General features: G+C 32.8%; 1 protein-coding gene across 1 annotated transcript in view; it reads left to right on the top strand.

Moving 5' to 3' along the window:
* LOC149905198 (uncharacterized) overlaps nucleotides 1-27,157 on the top strand; it is a 65,850-nt gene that overhangs the window by 29,193 nt on the left and 9,500 nt on the right. Inside the window, exons 3-12 of the mRNA XM_090106287.1 lie at nucleotides 4,204-4,223; nucleotides 4,680-4,716; nucleotides 7,330-7,389; nucleotides 8,022-8,233; nucleotides 11,357-11,482; nucleotides 12,853-12,978; nucleotides 13,893-14,042; nucleotides 23,175-23,364; nucleotides 23,802-23,935; nucleotides 25,765-25,894. Of these exons, the coding sequence (XP_089962413.1) occupies nucleotides 4,204-4,223; nucleotides 4,680-4,716; nucleotides 7,330-7,389; nucleotides 8,022-8,233; nucleotides 11,357-11,482; nucleotides 12,853-12,978; nucleotides 13,893-14,042; nucleotides 23,175-23,364; nucleotides 23,802-23,935; nucleotides 25,765-25,894 (1,185 nt within the window). The remainder of the gene's footprint in view (nucleotides 1-4,203; nucleotides 4,224-4,679; nucleotides 4,717-7,329; nucleotides 7,390-8,021; nucleotides 8,234-11,356; nucleotides 11,483-12,852; nucleotides 12,979-13,892; nucleotides 14,043-23,174; nucleotides 23,365-23,801; nucleotides 23,936-25,764; nucleotides 25,895-27,157) is intronic.

Genomic DNA, 27,157 nt, shown 5'->3' with positions numbered 1-27,157 from the left:
AACAATATGGTTCTTTGAGTTTAATTTGGTGTTAGTGAATATATTATAAGATACTAGGATCGATATCAGATTGTAATGAAACTTAAAAATGCTTAAAATACTCGTTTACTTTACTTACTCGATTCGTAGGCATCTTGAAATACTCTTAAAAGCATACCTATTTTATACCCTGATGATATTTCCTGAAGCAAATGCTCGTTCATCTTTAATGCAATATTGCAACTAGAACTAGCTAACAGCAATTTCATACATCTCTGACTAAATTGCCGTTTCATTTCAGACACATATGAAATGCGTGTTAATAGAGGATATATACTAGATAGTAAGGAATTGCAGTTCATTTACTTAAATGGTATTTACATGCAGATATATACAAGTAGGCCCATTTGACATGTCCCAGCAGTGGGAACATAATATATGCGCTGATGATGATAATGATATAAGAAGTATATAATGGTATGGACCTAAACTGACATATTAAGCGACACATTGTACCTATAAGTAGAGGAAAATAATGCGTTTTTCCTCTAGGCATAAATTTCTTCTCATACTCGAACGTTAAGTGCACTATAGGAGGACGATATTGTCTGGGTCATTTAAAAACGGTTCGCTTTAATGGGTGTTACTACAACGTGCTATAAAATGTGTTCACCCTTTCTTTTCTTCGTAATTTTATGACTAGGGCTATTGAATATACAGTAATTTAGGCTACGAGAAAACAAAGCTTATTTCGTATGAATTAAACTTTTTACTTTTATTTTAAAAAATAATCACAATGAATAGTTTTACATTTATAAAGCTACTTAAAAAGTGTGGCAATTTTAAATTTTTCAATCTTGTCTCTGATGCAAACCATTTTGAAGATAACATCTTTATCAAATTTCATTCCAGCTATATCTGTTTAACGATATGCGAATTATGTCTAGAATATGTTTATTATTTTTTGAATAAAAGTGACTTATTGATATTTCTTCTTTTTTCAATATTCGAAAGTATTCATAACAGATAAGCGTATTTATTTTGTGGTGTTTAATTTTATAACTACAATATAATATCTGTGGTTTAGATACCAACAAGCCATTATATTATATTTATAAATATACTTGTTAATTAAGTTTAGTATATCCGTAGTATACGTTTACGGAGTTATCCGCTATTACGTAAGTCGATTAACACATCAAGTTAATTAACTTTGTAATATAATACCCTCTTCAGTCTTTTGATTACGGTTTCTCAAAATCAATCACAAGTTAATACTTAAAGACTCGGTATAAATTAGATAGATGTTGCTAACTTCAAATTACATAACTTTCGAATTTACTAGCTGTCCTGCGAAACCATGGGTATATAGAGTACTTCTATAGCTCATGCGTTATTCTGATGTATAACCGATATAACTAAGTTTCATTCAAATCCAGTAGATTTTTCGTGAAAGCTTAACAAACATCTATCCTCACAAACTGCCACTTTTATAATAATAGTACGACTTAATATATAAAAAATAATTACCTGACACAACATTTTCTCTTAATTCGTTTACCATACGAGAATAGATATTATTCTCGTAAAACAAAAATACTTTAATGTAGTCTCATCTCCGCTATTCATTCGTACGTCCATGAGCAAACATAACAGTTAAATTCATGCTGATTAATTAAACACCCATTTATCTAGAGATTCCAGGCGAGTAGAATTCTAAATACTGAATATTCATCTTAACGTATATTATTACGTATATTTAAATTAAATTCCTTTTTGTACTGACAATTATTGTAATAATTAATTTATATTATTTAATACCTATAGTATTGTTTAGTTATTGTGTTTTTATCGGCCCCTAAAAGCTTTAAAAATGCTTTTAATGTATTTATTGAATAGTTTTAAACAATAGTTCAGATCTTTTATAGCTGTTTTTTAAATAAACTCTTGTTTTAATTAACGAACTGCGAACAAGCTGTAACTCTGATTTAACTTTAATGATTAAACTGTGCCAGCTCTTGGGTTGTTGTTCTATTCATTGAGGATTTTTTATGAAATGTACTTTCATTGTATTGCTTTTGCATTTAGAATAATGCACGTGAATGTGATACATTGTACAATACTTACAATATTTAGTTTTTACATATTGGATAGTTTCAATATCTGTATAAGATTAAATACTACAGGTGGATTTGAAATAAATCTATATTATATGTCTTGAAATAAACATTTAGCACGGAATTAAATACTCATATAATTAAATGCCACCAGAAGATTTTAAATTTTAAAGTTAAACTGTAAAAACTACTAGTAGTAGTAAATTACTAGTCAAAGTAGAGTCAAGTAGAGATTAGAAGTCAGACAGTAAGATAAAATGTTTGCCATCACTAACTTTAACCCTACTTCTACTCTAAACATAAAAATAATAGCTTTTAACCCATTGACCACCGTAAGGCCCGATCGGGGCGCGACACAATAGATTTTCTATTGTGTCTGTGATTCCGAGGACTGATGGATTAATTCGTATAAAGGTGCTATGTTTTGTAAAGCTGAATAAAATATGCGGTGGCATTGACCTTGCATGAGCCACAGAATACAAAATAAACGAGCTTAACATGTTTTGGATTTATGAGCATCACGGCTTGTACTGTGCTTCTGTGAATATTTGATATGTTGACACGAGTATGCAGTGAAATATTTATTTCAGATTGCAACACCTTATTTTAACGTACAAAAATAAATATTTTTATTCCATACAAAGAGTCTAATAGATAGGTCTATTTGCCTATAAGTTTATATTTGCATGGACTGGAATGTCTGTTTAAACATAGGTATTTTAATATTGTGAAAAAAAGAAGGCACAAACCCTGAATAAAGGCGACTAAGTGAAGAAAGCTTAAGCGATTAAATGAAAGAGAACTTTCACAAACTACATCATTTTTTGGTAATTGGTTAGAATTCTATGAAAAACGTAATGGACGTTAAACATAAAATGCTTCTATTAGCATAAGTAATTAAGGCAGCTATACATAATATTATTAATTTACTATCGTTCTTCATTAACGACTACCGCCCGACCCAATTTCGCCCCTGAAGATTGTCATGTATTTAATTGATTGATTGATTCGTTCATTTTACATTACATTCGAGAAATTCATGTAAGCTGTTCCTTTATTATTGCGTATAACTATTTAACTATAAATCTTATTAATATGAAAGTTTGTGTAATGTTCGGAGCGAAAACTTTTGAAAGTCAAGAGATTAGTTGCGTAAGCTGTTGAAATCAACTAGGTTATACCACTAATACCTACTGTCCAATAGATTTTATGACTGTGATTCTGCAAATACATTTAGTTTATTTATGTATTGATATGTTTAGCGCAAAATATTATATCTATCAAATAAAACAATAATTAAATAAATACTTCTACATTTTTGGTAACATAAACAAAGTATTTTTCTTAAGATTAGAGTAAATATAACAAAAATAATACAATAGAAAATATTAAGTTCCGAGTAAGTATTAGAAACTGAGCCTTTATTATGTCCATTATAGCAACACCTTGATTAATGAAATTCTGGCGCAAAAAGTTAATATAAAGATTCGTTTATATTTAGTACATGAAATACTATAAATTCTGTTTACATAATTAAAGCAAAAACCTAAATTTTCCCGGCTCTAATGATACGCTGTGACCATTACAATATTCCCTGAGAGGTAAACAACCTCGTTTTTAAATGATTGATTAATGTTTGAAGCGTGGGTGTAGATTTGTAAAGCAAAATGGTGAATCTATATTCTATAGTGACGGGAAATGGGGGATGAAAAGAGTCTTCTATTATGTGTTTTTTGATTTATATGAAAGGTAAAAATAGAACGCTGTGTTGTTAATGGTTATTTTGGGAATTCAGTTGCGTATTCAATGTCGTGTTATGTACCTAAGTTTCTAAATATAACGTAGTCACCGTAAATTATTATTAGGTTTCTCTAAAAATATTCAATCGTATTAGCTCAGTCCTCGGACTTATGAAAGTTTTAGTTATGGATATCACGTCCTTTTAAACATGTTTTGAATAAAAGTACTTACTTAGGCACCCAAACTACTAAAGAATCTCTATTATTTATTACATGTAATTAATCATGAACAGCCAAGGAAGATTATTCTTAGCTAACGGCCAGAATATAATATATAATTTTCACTAACATATATTTCTTTGTTGCAGATATGAAAGACGACAAGTCCGTAAGTAACGATAGATCATTTTATACTTTTTAATAAGTTATCAATGAAAATACTTGTTATGGAATCAATTAATAAATAGATCCTTGAACAAGTACTTATTACTATCCTGTTCAATAATTAGTGTAAATTCTTTTATATTAGCTAAAACAACCAACATTTACAGGAATATTGTAAATTTAGCCATGACTGACTCGAGCAATTTAAATTTAAATGAAAATGTCGATGGAAAACTTGTGCAGAATGACGAACAGCATTTTTTGTTCCAAGTTTACTGTATGAATAGTTTAAGTCAGTCAGGTTATAAAAATGGTCATTAGGCTGTATGAATGGGCAATTAAATGCTTAATTGACTGAGACATAATATACGTTTACTTAATTATACTTAGATACATCTGAGTGATGTTAATATAAGTTTGTTATTTAATATTTCAATTGAATCGAATTATTGTGTTTTAGGATGTTCCTGTGGAGCAATTGGAAAAGCTTAAAATAGGTGAGTTATACATCATTTATTTAAAAAATATGATAAAGTACATATCAAATAAAATTCATACGGATATTATAAATCTTTATCTTTATATATATATAAAATTCTCGTGTCACAATGTTAGTCTGCATACTCCTCCGAAACGGGTGGACCGATTCTCATGAAATTTTCTGTGCATATCGGGTAAGTCTGAGAATCGGCCAACATCTATTTTTCATATGTACCACGGGCGAAGCCGGAGCGGACCGCTAGTTATAATATAAATAAGTAATATTCTAAAGAAATTCCACGTGTGTGTGTACTTTTCCATCCGTTTATACCCAATTATACGGATGGAAAAGTACACATTAATTATATATTTGAACAAAATTAATAAACTTTTACTCTATACTTTCCGTGTTCTAAGTTTGAGTAATGAATTCATTAAATTCCGCAGAAAAAAGATTGACAAAAGTTTCATTCGCAATTTATTGTTAATTTTTGTTGGTCTGAGTAAAATCCTTTTGCGGATTAAAAGTCAAGCGGTTTTTTGTTTCTCAATTTAATGTTTGTCGTTTAATTTAATTTAATATTGAATCATTATGACGAATACAAGTATATACTTAATTGCTAACGGGTCGTAAGGCGTCCCACACGAAGCTAAACCCATTATTTTTATGATGCTCCTATGTTTTAATATGAAAGTTAGTGCAGTTTTATTATAGCACGGGCATTATAAAGTTTAAGATTTCAATGTCATACTATATTTTGTTATCCACCGGACTTATAGCATGTTTGATGTCCATATTATGCAAAATAGAATAAAAAAATAGAAAAGGAGCTTAAATTTTATTATAACTTTAAATATATTACACAAAGATTAAAGGATTTTAAGCATCTTAGAGAGGATATTTTGAAAATGGTTCTCATTAAAGTACACTAGTACAGGGGATTATCTGAATCCCTATATTATTAGAGAAGGATAATATTTAATTAAAGTAATGAACATATCATTTTTGGGTAACTATTAAATAATCTGAGTCATGACCCGGTTCGTTGGTATTAGTTTAGCCGATAAAGCTTTATCTATCAGCAGTTTTATAGCCTTATGATGATAAAAACGACATAACTATTGATCCATGAAATTCGCTTTTGTCGAGCTTCCAATATTCCTTGATGTTACAAAAACGTGTCTATTTCCATCAAACTTTGATATTAACTTATAAGCACGTTTTCGTAACTGGCATGTTTTTGTACTCATAACTGAAACTCATTCTTCATTTGTTTGAATAAAAACATTTAACGATTCATGAATCGTTAAATGTTTTTATTACAATACAAATAAAACGATATATTTTTATAACAATCGTAGCTTTAGAGATAGAATAAAAATAGATATAGAAGCCATAAATAGAATAACGAATAGCAATTCGTATAACACACAATACAAACAAATCAAAATAAGCATTGACGTGATATCATATTGCCACGTTACACGAGGAACTATACATAATATATTTATATACTTTGTTATAATAACGTCACACTTCTTCGTAGGTAGTCTTCCTTGGCCTCATTTTTTCTTAAACGAAAAACATGTTAACGTTTTAGATATAATTATGTAGAACACATTCAGTTGAATCATAGTAGTACATATTATGTACTTAATCATAAAACGACGTGCGTGTAAACGACTTCGCTTTATGCAATAGATACTTATAGGACTTTCTAGTCTTTCATAATTTAAAATACTTATTCTATATCGATGAATAAAATGAATAATGTTAAGTATTTGCAATTCGTTTTTACTTAAAGAAAGATAAATATGTCGCGTATAAATTATTGTAAATAGTATCGATCAGGGATGTTCTAAGAAATCTTGTTACATGGCATGGAACGGTCCCTATGTGACGCTTAAAAAGACAGAAGGAAATTAAATTATTTGCCACGAACGTGAGCTGACTTTTCTCGTAAAGAGAAGCCCATATCCTGTTTGATGAATGTTGTTTACAACCTTTTGAACACTTTGAAAAGGCATAAATAAGTAAATTAATGGTAGATCCCCTCTGGGAAATCAAAACTTTGATAAACTAACAAAATGTTTACATGAGCATTTAATTGGAATATTAATTGTGATCCGTCAAGCTTAGTAAATGAATAATTGGTTAAAGATTCTACCTATTCATTACATTTACATCGATATAATAATATTATATACTTAAACTAAATGTGGATTTCAATTGATATCAATAAATTTGGATGTAGTTACTAGAAAAAAACTTTATCAACTTTTTCTTAATTGTCAATCGATCGTAAACGGTCCTATTAGATAATGATAGATACGCCTTTATTAATGGAAACAATTTTTTCCATATTTTCACATAACAATTATCGAGTAACAGGTATTTTTTATAATGTATATTTTTAGACTATCCCAACAAATTAATATATCTGTAGCCGAATATATTATATCCGTTCAATATATGTAATGTAAAAAAAAAATTCTATTTTGGGAAAAAAATGTTGAAAATTGATTCATACAGATTTCACAATACATTTAGAACTTTTTCTAGAACATAATATTATATTCTGTTGAGGAATGGATTAAAATTTAGATATTAATACTTTATTATTTTTCAGAAGAGATAAACAAGGAGAATCCGGAGCTTAAAAGCGAACATATCGAATATCATAGACTTGGTAAGTGTAATTTTAGTGATTATTTACAAAGTTATATACATATAATAGTGTATATAATATGAGAATCAAGTTCACTCTCTTGGTGCAGTCCAACTCGTGAACGACAAAAATCATGAAAGTTAAATTAACACTGGAGAATTAAAAGGATGACTTTTTGCTTCATACGCAATGCAGATCGGTTTTTCCTTTCTAAAACCATCAGTGTTGGTTTGTCGAATTGAACTGTCCTTTGAAAATTTTAAGTTTTTTAAAGTTGGCTCTCGTCAAATATGAACAGTCCACAGTGATGAAACAATAAAATTTTGTACGAATATTAAATTTTATGTACCTAGATGGAAAGCGTAAAATTAAACTTTTGTGAAAACGTGGAAGTTAAGAGAGTTAATATCATATAAGACACAGAAGGTTAAGTCGATAAGCTATTAAAATTTTATGACACTTGATTAAACATCAGAAGTTTTGCGTAGTACCTACTTAATAATGATCTGAGGAGTGACGTATATCCTTGTGAGTTCACTTCCAATAAATTGGTAAGGACCAATTTCTCGTCACGGTTGTAGTTTTTATAATAAAAATCGAAATAAAAGTTAGCAAAAGTGGATAAAGAATCAAGACCAACTCCTCATCCATAGATACAGTACAAACGAACGGGGAATTGGTCTCTCGTCTAGAACAACACGCATCAGCGGACGCAGTGGACAATGAGAAGCCTCGGGTCCACTCGGAGACGCAGGTGGATGTTCCTTCCAAGGGCGTGCATCAGACCGTGGTCCAGGATGGATCCCATGTTAGCGTTATTGAAGGAGCCTCCACCACTGCGCCCAGTGATGAACAAACTACTAAGGTAAGTTTCTACTACTGATCTTCATCATCATCATGATCAGCCCATATATTATGTTCCCACTGCTAGAACACAAGCTTCTGCGGGTGCGGGTACAGTATGCGGGTACAGGTCATAAGCCACAACGTTACCCAAGTACTCATTTTGCAAGGTAAGTAATTGCTTTGCGGACGGTTGCAATAATAGGTAGAACAATTATGAAAGGGATTTCCTTTTCTACTTTAATTATAGACATAGAATTATTATACCCGATAATGAGTTTAAATTACTCACTAGCAATTACAACACTTTATTTATAGTTCAGTGTGTTGTATTTTATATATTGTTAATCCAATTAAACGTGCACTCAGAGTGTTCTCAGATTTGTGTGTGTTCATTAGTTACAAGCGTTGTTTGTTTAGTTAATTAATAGAATTCCGTATGCTGGTAGTACACACTATGTTGTATTCAGTTATTACGTTTGATTTCGGCGAATTATGCATATTACCTTAATGTAATATACGATAAATTTTTCACGTCTACAATAAAAAAAGAAACTTATATGTAATTAATGTCTACTATATATACTACTATATATAATTATATTAAGAGTAGGTGCTTTTCTATTTAAAGTGTTATAGTTCAGTGTAGATTCTACTTTTCAAATGCAGAGTAAAAGGTGCTTTTCAAGAGATTTATTTTTTACTCAATGTTATGTTATTGACATAATTTCCGTAATTAAGTTTAAATTCAGTCTTGAATCTGCGCTGGAAAATTACTTTGTATCAAATAATCAGTTTGAATTGCTATCAGCTACTGTAATCATGCTATTTCTCAAACATGTCAATAACATCATCCATTTATGTATGCACTTACGTAGGTAACTTAATGATATTCTCTATGATAATAATATGTAGGTAGATGAACATTGCACCTATGCTGTAATCATGTTGAGATGTTGTATATTTTGTATTACATAGATATATTTAATTTAAAAGTGTTTAAAACGAGTTCTTTGATGTCACTTGTTCAAAAACTTTTTTGTGAATAGTTCTACGAAACACACACACAACAATTTCTTCATATTACCTACATACCTACATCGTACACGTGACTTATCAATTGATTCCAAGAATGAATTATTAAGGTTATTCGTATAAAAGAACCTCAAATTGCTTTAATGGCTGTTTCTTAAAACTTACCTTTAGTATATGACATGCTTCTATAGAATTGATCGTACCAACCTACATATTCCCTGTTTCGACTCTTTACAAACTTTTATTGTAAGTTAAAGTTACTTAACTTGATACATATCGCTTATTAATCATTTTAATCATTTTAATCATGAACAAAATGTTACTCTTCTATAACATTTAAATAAATTTCAAAAAATACATTATTAAATTTTATCGTTATTTAATTTGCTCTCGCGTCGCGAGAAACGTCTGCGAGTTAGTGACGTCCAAGTATTGATCAGACGCTGAAAAACTTCCCAATATCGGCACGTGTATGTTAAACAGTCTTGTTCTTCTGAATATGTTTCGTTTATTCTTTAGAGTTTCTGTTGTCTTGTTTAGTTTCAGTTTAAATGACTTAAGAACTTTACTTTTTACTCAAATATACTTATTTATTTAAATAATATTTCTTTAAATCAAAATTTAAATTGTAAGCATTTGCTTCTTTAAATCAAAATTTAAATTGTAAGCATTTGCAATGTTCACATAAGGAAGAGAAAATTTTCCTTACATTTTTTACTTATCATTTTTTACGTATCTACTGATAGGTACCTACTACTCCTAACAATTTTTTTGTAACCACTAACAAAAAAAAATGGTTAATATCCAGATAATTTCTTGTGATATTTACAATGAATGAATGTAGTTTTCAAAGGCAATAAGGTTAATTGAACAAGTTATGTGTAATTCATTTGTTACTTTATCAAACGGTCATTGTAATAACTCGTTTACTGGAATACCCTATTGTGTGAATTTACACGTATTCGAATTTTTCATTTTATTCGAATGTGTGAAAAAAAAATTCTGTCAAGGTTAGTTCGTGGTTATCAAGGTGGTTATTAAGAAATCATTTTTCTTTGTGATTAGTAAATGTTAGGAATGTTATGCATTAAATTTATATTAATATTTTTTGTTAAATTTAACCATAATATAATATGTATAATTGTTTCTTTGTTCAAAAATATACTTCAACTATATATTATATACTAGCGGTCCGCCCCGGCTTCGCCCGTGGTACCTACATGTTTAAACTATCCTATCTCTCAAGTTGGATCGAACTGCACATGGTGTGCGAATTTTATTATAATCGGTTAAGTGGTTTAGGAGTCCATTGAGGACAAATATACTACCAAGTACGTATCTAAGATAATCTTATTAAACAGCTAAAAGAATTGAATATTAAACCTTTACTCCTGGGTTGTAGCTAAAAGTTTAAAACTAATCTTGCTCATTTATCTTTTCGCATTTTCTTCAACGCAGTTAGTAGAGGAAGCTGCGGAAATAATTTCTAAGTGAAAATATAATGCGAAGGTATATGTTTTTTTATTTAAAGAAAAAAAATATTAATGTAAAAAAATGTGTGCGTGTACTATAGTGTACACACGTAAGAAGTGAAACTTCTTTATGACCTTATTTTTCAAAAAATAATTTACTTTATTAACTTTACAGAAATACGTCGAATCACGCGTGGTAGGGATAAGAAAAAGATGGCGTGTAACGGAAAAATGTCACGCGTAACGAAAAAATGTTACACTAAATTTTTTTCCAACCCCGATAAAGAAGTTTCACTTCAATAATTATAAATAGCAGTTATGATAATAAATATGTACTAGGTATTTTCGTTGGACAAACAAAAAGCTTTTTGAGATGTTAGATATTATATTTTTCGTTTTAAACTTTATAACGAATGCTTAAACGAATGTTAAGAACCGGTGGTCACAATAACTTAATTTATTTGAACGTGTAATTACACCATTTATTATGAACACATCTATCACCACAGACAAATCCGCATTATAAAATAAAATAACATACATAACTATATGTGTATCATTTCAATAGAGGAGTTATCACTTTAAAATAATTAAGGGGCTACGTTGCGTATTCTAAAATTTTCTTCATTATGTAATAGGTATTCCACGGAGCGGCCCGTCTGATTCAACCAGGATCTGCCACCCAACAGTCCAACCCTCCAAACGGCCACACAGCGGTCCGACGAGCTTTCAACGCCGATATCAACAAGGAAATTAAGAATAATGTAAGTAAAACCACACATTTATATAAAACTACTGTTTCGGCAAACGTTGTTCTGCCATACTCTTATCACTAAGGGGTGTGAAAAATAGATGTTTGCCGATTCTCAGACAAAATTTCATAAGAATCGGTCCAACCGTTTCGGAGGAGTAGGTATGGTAACTACCTAACTAGCATTGCGACAGAGGAAACGAATCCAACTAACCAAATATCATTAAAATCCGTTCAGCCCATCTTGAATTAAGTTGTGTAACTAAGACGACTTTCATAGATAATGATGAGTTGTGCTTGTATAAAAATATGTCTCCGAATATTTCTCGAGCGCCTTTATTATTATTATAAAAGCGAGGTGAGAAGGTTTAACTACCAGATCGTTCATAGTAATTTGTTAAATCAATATTAGTCTCGGTTATCGTAGCAAGGCTGATAAGATCTTAGGATATTATCAATTTAAACACGTACAAAAGCTATAGAATGATAACTTTCATTAAGGCACCAGTTATTGGTAATTTTGAGTAGATAAAAAATTATTCATTTTATGAAATATTATTTAGATTTAATATTGAAACATACTATAGTTAACTGAAGTAGGGTTCTTAGGTTCGGTTATCAATCTTTTTATAAGATTATTTGTTAATTATATGAAAAAAGATCAAATCAGATTGTGAAAAAATATTCCGTAAAAAGAATAATCAAGAATGTATCACTCTAACAATAGATTTAAGCTATTTTTCCAAGTACATAATGAGGTCGTTAAGTTGTTTTACGAGAGACAGACGCAAGCACTAAGGGGCTCATAAAACCTGTACCCACGTTACAGCTTGATGCGTGTTATTGACAATAGTGTTCACAGTTTTATATTGGCTTTTGTTATACGTTCTAAAACTTAAATTTTAAAAGGTATTTTTTACATTTTTTCAACATAATATGATGTACGAGTATTTTATAGGCACTGAAACTCTGGAAACCTTTACACGCGCGCCCTTGTTGATGTTAAATCATATTTGAAACTGTGTACAGTATTCATTTTCACATTTAAAACAAGCTCACAAATATAACCGTGTACGGTGTTCATTAATCGGGTCATAGGGCCAATCCTTCAAAATTATTCAATAAGCTAGGAACCATTATTTTATAAAGGTCTAATTGATATTTTACAACTTATTTTATATTTTACAAATCATGTCTAAATTAAAGTCTCGGCACGCGCAATAAAAAAAGGCTGATTGATTTTCTTAACGGTGCCTAAAAATATTAAAGAAAATCCATCAATGGAATAAATGAGAAACGCACCCGAGCATCAGAAGGGGAATCCAAGATAAATTTACTTTATTCATAAAAATTGATAAACGTTCTCATTATTTTATGAAATAGATGGATCACTACGCTTCGTACTCCGGGGTTCAGTATTCGCCCTTGGATATGGCAGAGTATGTGTTCTGGACAGGTGATGAGCATGGTGTCACTAATGCTATTGAGGAGTTCCTACAAGAAGGTCTGGTGAGTACATGGAATTATTCTAGAAGTTTCTAGTACATAATATATAAAAAATACGGTGTGTTGACAGTTTATTCTTAATTATGATTGTAAATATTGGTAGGTAGGTCTTATTGTTGAGCGGAGGGCAATATATTGCAATTGTTGTTAATGGTAAAATATATTGAATTATTATGTGTTTAATTAAAGAGCATAAAAATAATACCCTTTGCAGATGTTTCATTATTTTTAACATAATTCTAGGTAATTAGAAAGTCAGACGACATAAATGAGTAATAGCTTTGCAATAAAATAATTTGAGTGTCAAAAACTGTACGTAGGTACTTTAATTAAAGGAGGGTTTTGATTTATTCTAAAATGCTTTGATATTTTGAGCAATTATCGCGTATATCTTTGATGTTGTTAATGGCAAAAATAGACATATTATATTAAATGGGTTTCACATATGCTCAGCCATTTTGACTCTAGATGTGAAATTTATCATAAAAACAGGTGTAATATTCAATATTGATAAATAATGCGTGATTCTTCAGTTCTTTCTCAAAATATTCGATATTTTATATTTTGTACAATGATACTTCACTCACAATATTAATTTATTTTGTTATGTATGGGGTACATATTTGTAGATATTTTTATAAATTATACCTATACATTATGCTTATGCGTTTGACGATTTACGTATTTACCTAATTTATGATCAATTTCCCCATATATTGATCTAGTTGCAAATTAGTGCTGAGTAAAATATGATATTACTCATATTTGTTTAAAGTAGCAGCCAGCAAAGAAGTTCTACAAATTATATCACCATACTAAAAATCAAACATTTGCAGCATGGCAACTAAATCGCAAAGCAACTTCCTTTATAGGCAATATCGCTGCGCCGTAAAAATTGATGAGCAAATCCATTTCAGATGAACAAAGAAGAAGCGATCGCATTTCTACAAGAAATAAAGTTCAATATCGATTACCTCCGCGCACATTACGCACAGAATATCAATGCGGCTGAACAAAATGCGCAACAAGAAAAACTGAGGAACGCTCTATTGGAACAGAATGCTAAGGTAAGTTTTAGAAAAAACTGAAAAAAAAACTTTTATACTGTAACGATACGTAAACCATTAATATAGTTACCTTATTAATCTGTATTTATTTATACATTAAAGATGCAAACCATAAGTATACGTCTTAAACAACGGTTATCATATTATTTACATAAGTATTTAAAAGTTATCAATTTTTTATATTTTCTAAACTACCTTCATAAGTCTCTCGGAGGCTCCGGCTTTCAAATAAAAAGATAATCAAAATCGGTTCACTCATTTGAAAGTTCTAAGGTCTAAGCGACACAAAATACAATACAAATTCCTTTATTTAACACGCACACATACACAAGTGCAAAAAAAACAGAAACCTAAAAATACAGTTGAATTGAAAATGTTCTCATTTTTTCGAAGTCACTTGACAATAGGTAAACTTAAAAATATACTTAAACAACTACTATCATATTATTTTCTGAGTTAAAAGTTATTTTATTGTATTATTTTGTACAATGAAAATGAGAAGTTTTGAGACCTTGGGTTTAAATACGGCTTATGTTATCAACAGTTTTTACTTACTTTCCTTTCATTCATAAATCAATGAACATCATTTTTAGTTGTGCTTGCATTGTGAAAGAATATTAAATACGAAAATATACTGCTTTTCATTTACTGTATAAGTCATAAAAAATACAGCATACTTTTAATCTAATGGCTGTGAAAGCATCACCCGATTCAACGTTTTCTCAATAACTTTACTCTATAAAAATGTACATTAAAATCTGTAGTATAATATTATTAATTAAGTTATTGGATCAATTTATCTCATGACTGCTTGCTATTAAAAATCAATCTTATCGTTGTGATTTTAATTAAAATATTTCATGCAATAACAAACTATTTTAGAGGATTAATTTCGTACAATTTATCGCCAATTAATAAGTAATTTGCAGGCATTTATTAATATTTAATATCTGCGCCTAGATACAACCATACTAAATCTACATTTCTGTTTGTGTATAAATTATCGCGGCTTCAACCGCCAGGCTCTATTCAAACGAAATTATTTAATTACCCATTGCAATTAATTTTCAAATTAAGGCTTTTGTTGGTAGTGATGATTAAACTAATTTAAATTCCCTGAAACTGGTTGGTGGAAATCCTTTATACACCTAAGTTATACACAGAACGATACATGTTAGACATAATGTATAGTTTGGTACCTACGGCATTAATTTTATCCCAGACTCTTTTACATTGCTTGATTTACATATCATTTAACTGTTATAGAATTATTTATTTTTCTAACTTCTATGTACCACTCGATATCAAATTATTTCTTTACTTTAATTTCTTTGAGTAGCTTTTATAGTAAAAATCAACAAACGACTTTACAAGTCAGAAAAAATTATATTTGTAGCATTTGACTTCACAGCCCCACAATTTTATACTGTTTCTTTTCTCGCACAAAACATATTTATTAATTGAGAAAGATTGCTATTTTTTCTCGTATGCAGTATTTTACAGTTATTCCTAGCCATTATAGTCATGTTTTAGAAATATATCTCTTTTCACATAAAAAACACGAACAGCAAAACTTTTTCGTAAAACATTGTTGATAAAGGCAATGAGAATAAATAAACTCAAGTTACGAGTAAAGGTTACGTGTATAATTGGATGTCGTAGATCACGTAGCATCTGCTACGGCTGCTACGATATTTCGTAGACATAATAACTGCTAAAAAGTAAATGTATTTTTTAATTAAACTGTCTTTTGTCGAGGTGTCGAACAGAATAAATTTGACAATTTATAAAACGACAGGTGGATGCTGATGGATAGGTTTTTAGTTTTTACAAAAATATTTAACATAACAATATAATATACTAAAATTCGTAATGATATTCCTTACATATACAATTTAGGATATATATAAAATATATCTTATGTTGAATTATTAAACAAGTCAATATTTCAATTAACATTATATCCGATCAGATTAAATAGTTTCAAAACAATAGATCCTCATCCTATTGGTAATTAGATTATTATTATTATTAGCCTTTGTTCGGACTTTACATATGTGTGTAGTTATATATGCTCGGTTTGACCCATTTTTGCGTGTCCGTTTGCCAGTTGGCAAAGGCCTCCTCCAATCTCTTCCATTCGGGTCTCACTAAGGCCACTCTACCCCAGGTTGTACCCGCTACCTGTCTAATGTCGTCATCCCATCTTTTTTGGGGTCTCCCTCTCTTTCTCTTTCCTTCTCTTGGGTACCACTGTGTAGTAATTTTGCTCCATTTTTCTTTACCCCTGATCATGTGCCCCGCCCATTTCCACTTTTGCCTTCTTATCTTCAGTGTTATGTCCTGGACCTTAGTCTTGTATCTGATGCTGCTTTGCTTTATTTTGTCTTTTCTTTTGATGCCAGTCATGCTTCTTTCCATGGAATTTTGACAGATGCGGAGTTTATTTGTTATGTTTTTTGGTAGGGCCCACGTTTCACTTCCATACGTCAGCACAGGTAGGATGCATGTGTTGAATAATTTAGTTTTAGTTGAAATGTGTAGGTTATTGTCTTTCATTACTTCTTTAAGAGACCAGTACTTTTTCCAGCCATTTATAACTCTTCGATCGACCTCCTTGCTTTCGTTGTCCTCTGGGGATATTAGTTGGCCGAGGTAGATGTAATCTTCAACATATGACATTTGTTTTTGTTCCACTGTTACCGGGTATTTTTTGCCATTGGTCATAATTTTTGTTTTGTCCGGATTTAGCTTTAATCCTGCCTTCGCACTTTCAGACGCTAGGTCATTTATCATCTTGCTTAAGTCCTCTGGTGTTTTTGCAAATAATACAATATCATCCGCGAATCTAAGGTGCGTCAGCGTGCGGCCATTTATCAGTATGCCCATGTCTTTCCATTTCATATTCCTGAAAATCATTTCCAGTACTGCCAGGAAGAGCGTTGGTGATAGGGGGTCGCCCTGTCTCACACCTTTTTGTATTTGAAACCTATTTCCTTCCCTTTCTAGTTGAATGCAGGCAGAACTGTCTTTGTATATGTTTCTGATAATTCTAATATAGTTGTGCTCTATTCCTAGTTCCTTTAATGCTTCCCAGATTTTTGAGTGTATCAGAGAATCGAATGCTTTGCTGTAGTCTATGAAAGCTATGTAGTATGTAAGCTGATATTCTGTATATTTTCCTATGATTTGTCTTACAGTATGGATGTGGTCTAGTACCGAGAAGTCTTTGCGGAAACCTGCCTGTTCTATTGGTTGTTGCTCATCTAGTTTCCTTCCTATTCTTCCCAAAATAACCTTTGCAAAGATCTTATAAATGTTAGACATTAGGCTTATGGGACGGTAGTTGCTTATGTCGCAATGATTTCCTTTTTTGAATATAAGGATAATGGTGGATTCAGTCCATTGTTTTGGGATCATCTCAGTGTTAATTACATTGTTGAAAATATCGGTTAAAATTGGTGTCATGATTGTTTTGGTCAGCTTAAGTATTTCATTTGTTATGCCATCCGGCCCTGGAGCTTTATCAAGTTTCTGTGTGTCAATAGCTTTTTCAGTCTCTTCCCACATGATGTAAGGTATCGATTCATTATCTGGGAGTTCAATTTCTCTTTCATTTGTTTTATATTTGTATAGTTCTGTGTAATAATCAGTAGCAATCTTAAGGATTTCATTTCTATCAAACTTTCCCGCTCCACTGGTTTCCTCCATTTTTACAATCCATTCCTTCTTATTAGTTAATTCTTTGTATGCCTTTTTTATTCCTCCTGTGCGTCTAATATGTCTCTCTATTGTTTCCATTTGGCGTTGTCTCCTGTCTTTCCTTATACTCTCTTTTATTTCTTTACTAACTCGGGCAATTTCTTTCCTGTTTTTTTCTGTGCTTTTTGCTTTTATTAGGTCTGCTCTTTGTTCAAGGAGGTTGAAAGTTTTGTTGGACATCCATTCAGGGGTATCTTTCTTGTTTCTAAATTCTATGGTACTTGTGGTTATTGCTCTTTCTAGCCAAGTATATTTCTCTTGCATTTCAGCGCCTTTTGTTTCTGTACTGTATTCCTTAAGTTTCGAGTTGAGCGAGTTGGCTACTTCTCCTATATTGTTTTTATTGATTTTTAGAATCCCTGGGCTTGTTTTTGGTCTGGAATTCTTTGGTTGGGATGAATTCAGTTCAGCCCTGACCATACGGTGATTAGTGTTGAAGTTAAGGTTGTTGATGACATTTATGTCAAGGAAAAATTTTTGTTTATTAGTCATTATAAAGTCGATTTGGTTTTTTGATTTGCCATCGGGTGACAGCCAGGTCCACATTCTATTTTTCTTTTTCTTGAAGACAGTATTTAATATGGTAAGGTTATTTTCCATTGCAAAGTCTAAGAGCATTTTTCCGTTTCTGCTTCTATTTTTTGAGTTGTATGTGTAGGGGCCTAAAATCTTGTCCTCTTCTTGCTGGCGTTCACCAATTTGTCCATTGAAATCGCCCATCACAATTATGTTTTTGTGGGCGTGTGTCTGTAAAGTTTTGTTCAAATTGTGATAAAACTGGTTAATTTTTTCAATATCTGCTTGTTCTGTGGGTGAGTATACTTGAATAATTGTCCATGGGTCCCTGTAGTCTGGCAGTTCTAAGTTCAATAATGCTATGCGCTCTGATACACCATAAAAACCTTGTATGTGCTTTGTTAGATGTTTCTTTACTAAAAATCCCACACCATATTGTCCTGGGGTCTCTCCTATATGATATAGCAAGTAATCTGGGTGTGCGACAATGTGTTCTCCCATTCTTCTCACTTCACTCATCCCGAGAATATCCCAGTTTGTGTTTTTTAGTGCTAATGATAGTTCTGATAGGTTTTCTTCTAATCTTAGTGTCAAAACATTGAGAGTAGCAATGCATATTCTTGTGCGCTTAGTTGTTGGAATCTCGATTTTGTATTTTTGATTGGGTAGAGTGCTTTTGATGTTGTTTGCTTCTTTTTGGTGTTGTTGATTTTGTATTGGAGGGTTTTGGTCTAATTCCCCACGGGGACCAACCGGATTGGGGAATGCAGGTGTTTTTTGTTTCTGTTGATGTTGAATATATGTTTGATTCCGGTTAGTATTTGAGATAGGTATTTTTGTCGGACATAGAGTAGGCTCGCTCGCGCATGCGTTGAAAAGCATCTGTCTGCTGGATTTTCTTGCTAGTGCTGTTGGCTTTTTCCTTGGGGCTTGGTGTCTCCGGCGTTCTTTTCCTTTTTTCATTTTCACGAAAAATATTGGCTTGTGCTTTGCGTTTCTCTATGGTTTCCTTAGAATAGTCATTTGTAATATAAGTGTTTTCTTTCATTTTTTTCTTGTTTCTTAGGATCTGGATTTTTTTCTGCATAGTCGTTAGTGTTAGCAAGATCGGTCTTATTTTTCCATTTTCCTTTATTTTACCCAGGCGATGCACTTTGTTAATTTCACTGTTTTCGAGAGGCACCTCCAAGTCCGTGATTGTTTTAGTTACCAGAGCGCTTAAATCTTCGTATCTCTCTGTGCTAGGTTCGGCGATTCCATGTAGAATGATGTTATTTTTCCTAGCGGTTAAATCTAATGTTTGTATCTTCTTGTTCAGTGTTTCGACTTCCCGCGAAAGTCTTATATTTTCCGCAATTATGGGCTGTATTTTTTCATCTACCATTTTAAGAACGTTTTCTGTTATTTGAATTGTTTGTTTGGTGAGCTCTTCCTTCATTTTTTCCAGAAGTAACATCATCTCGCCTGACATTTGTGAACTCATAATGGCGGCGGATAAAATTTTATTTCAACTGAACAATGCGAGCCCACGTTTTGAAGACAGCGTTTATGATGTGTTAGTTGTTACGTTGTTTGCCGTTTTTGTTTTTAACTTCTTGGGTTGGTAGTTTGGTACTTTAATTACGATGAAAAGTTAGTTTGATAAATTTCAAATGACAATCGACTTTTTAGGTTAAGTTCGTGTTCGTGCTATTTTTGATACACTTTTTTATTATAAAACGTGTTTTCCGCACTGAATTTATTTGCACTTGATGAAGTTCGACACTTGAATCAACTGGTTTATTCTCGCAATACACTGAACAACGACTTTTACACAGTTATTTTAATGATTTTCGCGGAGCTCGTTATCTGACTTGCTTACGACGCCATTACCGGAACCGGAATCGGTAATTAGATACGACAATCTTAATTGAAAATCTGAATTATAATAAACAGCCTCATCAATGTGTTGTCAGCTGTCGGCAACGTTGTCCACGGTAGCGAAGTAGCTTTATTTTACCATTTTGTTCATCTCTTTAGTACTTACAATAGTATATCTTGCAGTGACAGTTTATATAAGAGCTAGGTGATTATTTAACTCCGCCACATATATCATTAAAGAACTCGACAGTTTTATAAACCATTACAGCAGAGAAAAAGGAAAACTTATAAGTACGTGAGCCGTAAATGCATTATTCAAGATGACACCGAGATTTAACATGTTATACAGAGAAGTAGGTCAGCAAAACCTTATTAGTACAGCGGCCGGGGCGTATAACACAATGGGATATGTGGTTGCTCTCTACAAACTATAAAGCAGAGATTGATCATAAAACTGAATCACGACGCACAATAAACTTTATTGCTAGCGTAATAGGATTCGATATAGCGTGAAGACATCGATTTAAACTGCCGTTTATGTGTCAATTGTATGATATCACGTCTGTTAAAAGTTGTGAGCTTAGTTGTATACAAATAGACCGTAACAAGCACGTTTTATTTACCTATACGGTCGGTATACAATTACTGACGACAAAACTCGTTTGCATTTCAGAATAGTTAAGAGCATTAAAGGGAATGCTGGAATTATGATGATAGTTCATAAAATACATTTTTTATTTATTTTATAGAGATAGCTCGGTTTGTACAATACTGTATTTAATTTAGTTCATCCTATGATTAGTCATTTATTCGTGGTATAAAGCAAAAAAAGCAAAGTAAAGCATTTTCATTCATTAGTTCCCATACATGTGGTCAAGGTATATAAATGGAGGAGTGACCCATCCATTGACCCTAAATAATATGTCAACTATACATCATACTATAAACCTTGAACATCTATTATTTTTAAAGCGTGCTATGCTATTAGCGTTGACATTAAGCTAATAAAATTTTATCGCCGGGAAATATTTCCTGGCTTTGCCGAGATAACATTTTCAGTTTGAGAAAATCGTTTTAAATTGACAGCCTTATATTGGTTTGATAAACACAGTTTTGTACAGAATATTGGGTAATATCTATTACAGGCGTAGGTAGGTAGTGAATACATTTTCGGAGGCTACACGTACACAGGCTACACGTAGTCGAATATTAAATTAATATTTTAACTTAGCATGATATTATGATTTCATTATACTCTCTACTTAGCTTTGTTTAAAAAACCTGGAGTTACTTATTGATGGAAAAGTAACTACGCAAGATTTAATTATTAATCTTACACAAAATATACTACTTATATCAGGAGGAAACAGGATGGCCGGTTATTCTGTAATATGTAAATGTAATTATCAGTGCTTATTTTATTTAATGTTTGAAAAAATGGTATCTTAATACTTTTCAGTGATTTTAGAACTCCTCTCTCTATTTTCATTATTTATCACTCCCACCCAACACGAATAAACTTGCAAAGTTATTTATATTATGTAACTAAATGTTCAAGAAGCTCGCTTCTCAGCGTTGTTAAACAAACACCAATGTAATTAATGTTGCGACCCATTTATGTTTGTGTCTAACATTTTAAAGTTTTGCAGATGTAATTAAAATGGGTAGAGTAAAGATTAGAAAGTTCTGGGTGTTTCGTAATGCTACAATCTGGGTTATCTTTCTACCCATCTGTGTAAAGTTATTTAATGTAACTCTGACTGATGTGGCAATATTAATATCTCTTAAAACTGAAAAAAAGTGTGTTGTAAACACTGCGGTAGGTAGGTTGGAACCGTATTAGTGGTTCAGACATTTATTTAAAGGCTTACTTCGAATTATTATTAGTTTTAATTCAACTCACATTTCGTATTACACTCAGAACATTAGGTCGCTATTGGGAATATTATTATTTATTTATTTATTTACACTTTATTGTGCTGGCATACAAATAAATCCTTAAAATTAAAACTTATAACTAGTCCAGCACAGAAGGCGGCCTTATCACTTAAGAGTGATCTCTTCCAGGCGAGTGAAGTTTGTGAGTTCTAAAATCGCTCAAAAGTATTAAGATACCATTTTTTCAAACATTAATTCTTTTTTTCTCTATTAATATCATAATTGAAACAACCTCCTAGCTCACTCTTGTTAAACACGGTTACGAATATATAAATTCTATGTTTATCAATTTTCCACTTAGATTATAGTGTCTATTTATAAGATCGTCTGAATAAAACAACACTGTGATTTAATGCGAGTAATTGGTATTTCGTTCAACGAAGGCAATGCGATTACTTCGCCCACGCCAACACTTACGTGTCTCTGCATTAATATCCCACTAACTAACTAAAATATTTATTTTGTGTGCTAAGGCTTGGTTAAAAATGCTTTTAAATAGAACATTTTGTTTTTATATACTTAAGGCATAATAAACGTGGTTTTATTTAAAGAACATTGGGGATTGTATTTAAAGAACTATTTTATTTGCAATGTGATTGGTTTTTATAGTGGATTTATTGGTACATTATTGCATTCGTTTTTGTGTTTAAAATTAATGGAATTGAATAAATCTTTGAATAATACATGAAATACATAATAATATATTCTTTGCAATTGTCTGTGATTTTTTCAAAACATTAGCTTAATTGAAGTGAAACTTCATTATCAGGGTTGGAAAAAAATTTGGTGTAACATTTTTTTGTTACGCGTGACATTTTTCCGTTACGCGCCATCTTTTTCTTATCCCCACCACGCGTGATTCGACGTATTTTTGTAAAGTTGCATATAGTAAATTATTTTTTGAAAAATAAAGTCATAAAGAAGTTTCACTTCTTACGTGTGTACACGCACACATTTTTTTGTTTCTAGGCGTATCTTAAGATCTGTACTGATATTGATTTCCTGTTTTACATTAAAATACACCGCAAAAAAAAAGTTAATTAACCGACATTCCAGGAGCTTCAATACCGGCCGATGCAGTCATTTCCGTTCGGCGGCAGCCCTGACATAGTGCGCTCGATCTCCGGCAAGACGTGGGAGATGAGCAACAATCTCGGCGTAGTGCCAGCCCTGCCCGTGTCCACTGATCTGCGCCCGGAGATTGCGAAGCGCGCTTACGACCCTATGATGCAGACTAACGTTATTAGTTAGTATTTGCACGTGTTTGGACACTGTTTTATATCCTTTATATATTTTAATATTATTAATGAAGATTAAAGGAGATTTATTCTTGTATTCAAGTCAAGTTTTGTTTTGCTCTAAGTCAAGTTAAAAAAAAGTTTTGCTTTGCCTGCACATTTAAAAAAATATTTTGTTTATACAGAGGATTGCTGGCTCTTCAAATTCAAACTCTATCTCGTTTAAAAGAAAGGTTTACTGAAACTTATGCATGTTAGGCGGAAAATTTTTGCAATATCAAATGATATTGCAAAAATTTTCTTTATGTTATTATAAATAACACTATATTTAGACGCTAAATAAATGACATTTATCTGATTTCATTACATATTTTTGTATTTTAATATTTGTAAATGTATAACTAACTTTCTTTAGAAAGTATTTAAATATTTAATTTCGACACAGGCACGTCTGATTACGACCGCGATGGTTCAATCGTCAGCGAAGAAGAATACGAGGAAATGATGGAGAAACTGAGAGCCGCTGATACTCTCTATACTGAATACTCGTTGGAGGAAATCATTTATCAACTGGCTAAGGTATGTTTAGCCGCCTGTGTTAAAGAAGGTAGTGGGTTTATGTATACGTATTTATCTATATTATATCCTTATGTATACTTAATATTTTCGATGCGATCTAGAAAGGGATCCTACTAAAAAAGGACCTTTATTGAACATTACGATTTATTTAGCAATCCATTTGCATTTGTAAATCGTTTGATTTTTTTGTTGGCTTAGATACTCCATGATCAGATTTTTAAATACTAATTCCTTTGAATTAACAGTTATGGCACCAAAATATAGCTTTTAATTTCGATCATAACGTACATATGCGAATGTAATGATACGTTTCAAAGATAATTGCGTCGTATAAAAGCGTTATCCTGCTTTAGCTAAAGGGTCCTATAAAGAATTCATCGTTACATTGTAACTATAATAGAATTGATATGAGGATCATCTTTACTTCTATTGGATGGATGAAATATCTTATTTAATGCGTTATAGTATAGAAAAGGGGGAAATATGCATTTCAACTTGTAACTATTACAAACGATGAACGTATCCTGCAAGAGTTGAGCTTGAGCGAATAATAAAATTACTTTCACAAAACTATAAAAGAATGTATTTAAGGCAGATAAATATGTGTCGTGTTTAACAAAGCCAAGAAATAGAAGCTATTTGATCCTTATTCATGCTCTTTGCGTTCTAATTCCGAAGTAACATTATATTACGCTCGAATGATTCCGTATTATTTGAGAAAAAACTCTCTTTGAAATTTATGAAACTGGAGAAAACTTTTTATACTGTCCTGGAGCGTAACGGAAAGGAATATTTTATTCATGGACCTTTGCGATTTTAATGGGAAATACGAGTTAGGTTCACGTTACGTTGTCATCACCTCTGTAATGGTATACTACAGTTATCGAGTGCGTTCACGTCGGGTCTTACTTTTATCGAATAATAAGGGTGTTTAAATCATTTATGGAAAATAATTTATTATTTCCTTTTATTTATAATACATTATACAGCAATTAGGCCAATAATTAATTGATAAGTTCTTTATGAAATGTAACACAGTAACGGCGATGATTTAATAAAATTTGGGTTGTTGAATTGGTCGCTACTTGTAGAATGGTAAAAAAAAACTGAAAACTTATGAAGCACTTGCATAAGGTTTTAATGCCTTTAATTGTAGATTATGACTTACTGATTCACCTGTGCACTAAGTAAATAAATACATAGCTCATTTGTTACTCTATATGTAGATTTACTTGTAGTTGTAGTGGTTTTCACGTGGAAGAGGTACTAACATCCATACATACAGCCTTACTGGTATCGGAACCAGAGAGCAAATATCGATTGCTCTGGCGGGATCACGGGTGGACGAATAGGTCAGGCGACAGGCGTTTGGCCTGGATTGGCAAGAAAGACGCGAGTTCAATTCCCGCGCGCAATTTTTTTCTATCCTTTATAAGTATCACTCTTTCACTGGTTTTACGTGAAAAAGGAACAAATACAGGGTGTAATCGTTAAGTGTGCACAGGCAATAATTCCGTAATTATTACAGATATCAAAAAACTTTAAATTGAGCGTATGGGAGCGTTTAATGTAACATTTTTGGATATTTTTCGTTTTTTTTTAAGTGAAAACTTCTTTAGCGGCGTTGGGTATAAAATCTTAAACTCGCGTCAGGACACGTGGCCTGATCGAAAAAGCGTAACGGATGGATATCAAACATGCTCAACGTTAATAATCAAGTTTTCACTTCTGCCGGCACTCCCGGAGTGCAACCCGTATTTTTTTTAAATTTATTATGGCCATTTTACTCATTACTTACTACTTTTGATATAATTATTAATTGGTCACAGATGATGTTCTCCCAGTCTCTGTCCCGCGACCCGCTGTCCGCGCGCACGTCGATGCAGCGCTTCATGACGTTCCTCGAGCTGGAGGCCGAGCGGGGACAGCTCTCTAGGAACGTCGAGAAGAAAGTGCTGGGTACGTGCAGTTTTAGTCATACGTTCAAATAGCAATAGCACTTGTTATTTTCGATAAAGTAGATAAAAATAAAAAAAAAATTGGTTGTCTGTAAAGTCGGTTTACTGACGATAGTTGAACGTGACAACGTCTTATGGCTGGTTCACACTTTGATCAGTGCGAGTGCAGGTGATGAGTAGTACTACGTGTGGACAGCGACTGTTTAGTGCGAGTGTTTAGTAGGCTGTGTAGTAAAGTGAATAGAAGCGTGTTCTATTTTTTTGCGAGTGGACTGCGAGTAGCCACGTCCCGCGCGCCCTCCCTTCCCCCTCACTCGCAGCGTGCCTGCACTCGCACTAATCACCTGCACTCGCAGTCAATTGGACACTACTCGCACTACACACCTGCACTCGCACTAATCACCTGCACTCGCAGTCAATTGGACACTACTCGCACTACACACCTGCACTCGCACTAATCACCTGCACTCGCAGTCAATTGGACACTACTCGCACTACACACCTGCACTCGCACTAATCACCTGCACTCACACTAATCAAAGTGTGAACCAGCCATTAAGGCCGATAGTGCTTCTTTGTCGCACGTTCCGCGCTCTCGCTTGCACTTCAAGCCTTATGGCTGGTTCACACTTTGATTAGTGTGAGTGCAGGTGATTAGTGCGAGTGCAGGTGTGTAGTGCGAGTAGTGTCCAATTGACTGCGAGTGCAGGTGATTAGTGCGAGTGCAGGTGTGTAGTGCGAGTAGTGTCCAATTGACTGCGAGTGCAGGTGATTAGTGCGAGTGCAGGTGTGTAGTGCGAGTAGTGTCCAATTGACTGCGAGTGCAGGTGATTAGTGCGAGTGCAGGTGTGTAGTGCGAGTAGTGTCCAATTGACTGCGAGTGCAGGTGATTAGTGCGAGTGCAGGTGTGTAGTGCGAGTAGTGTCCAATTGACTGCGAGTGCAGGTGATTAGTGCGAGTGCAGGTGTGTAGTGCGAGTAGTGTCCAATTGACTGCGAGTGCAGGTGATTAGTGCGAGTGCAGGTGTGTAGTGCGAGTAGTGTCCAATTGACTGCGAGTGCAGGTGATTAGTGCGAGTGCAGGTGTGTAGTGCGAGTAGTGTCCAATTGACTGCGAGTGCAGGTGATTAGTGCGAGTGCAGGTGTGTAGTGCGAGTAGTGTCCAATTGACTGCGAGTGCAGGTGATTAGTGCGAGTGCAGGCACGCTGCGAGTGAGGGGGAAGGGAGGGCGCGCGGGACGTGGCTACTCGCAGTCCACTCGCAA

Source organism: Colias eurytheme, chromosome 10 (genome assembly GCF_061535395.1).
Source record: "Colias eurytheme isolate Ceu_HAF_F1 chromosome 10, ilColEury1 Martin Lab GWU primary, whole genome shotgun sequence".
NCBI classification, from domain to species: Eukaryota; Metazoa; Arthropoda; class Insecta; order Lepidoptera; family Pieridae; genus Colias; species Colias eurytheme.
The sequence above is the reverse complement of the archived record's forward strand: the minus strand, read 5'-3'. Positions and strand labels throughout refer to the sequence as shown.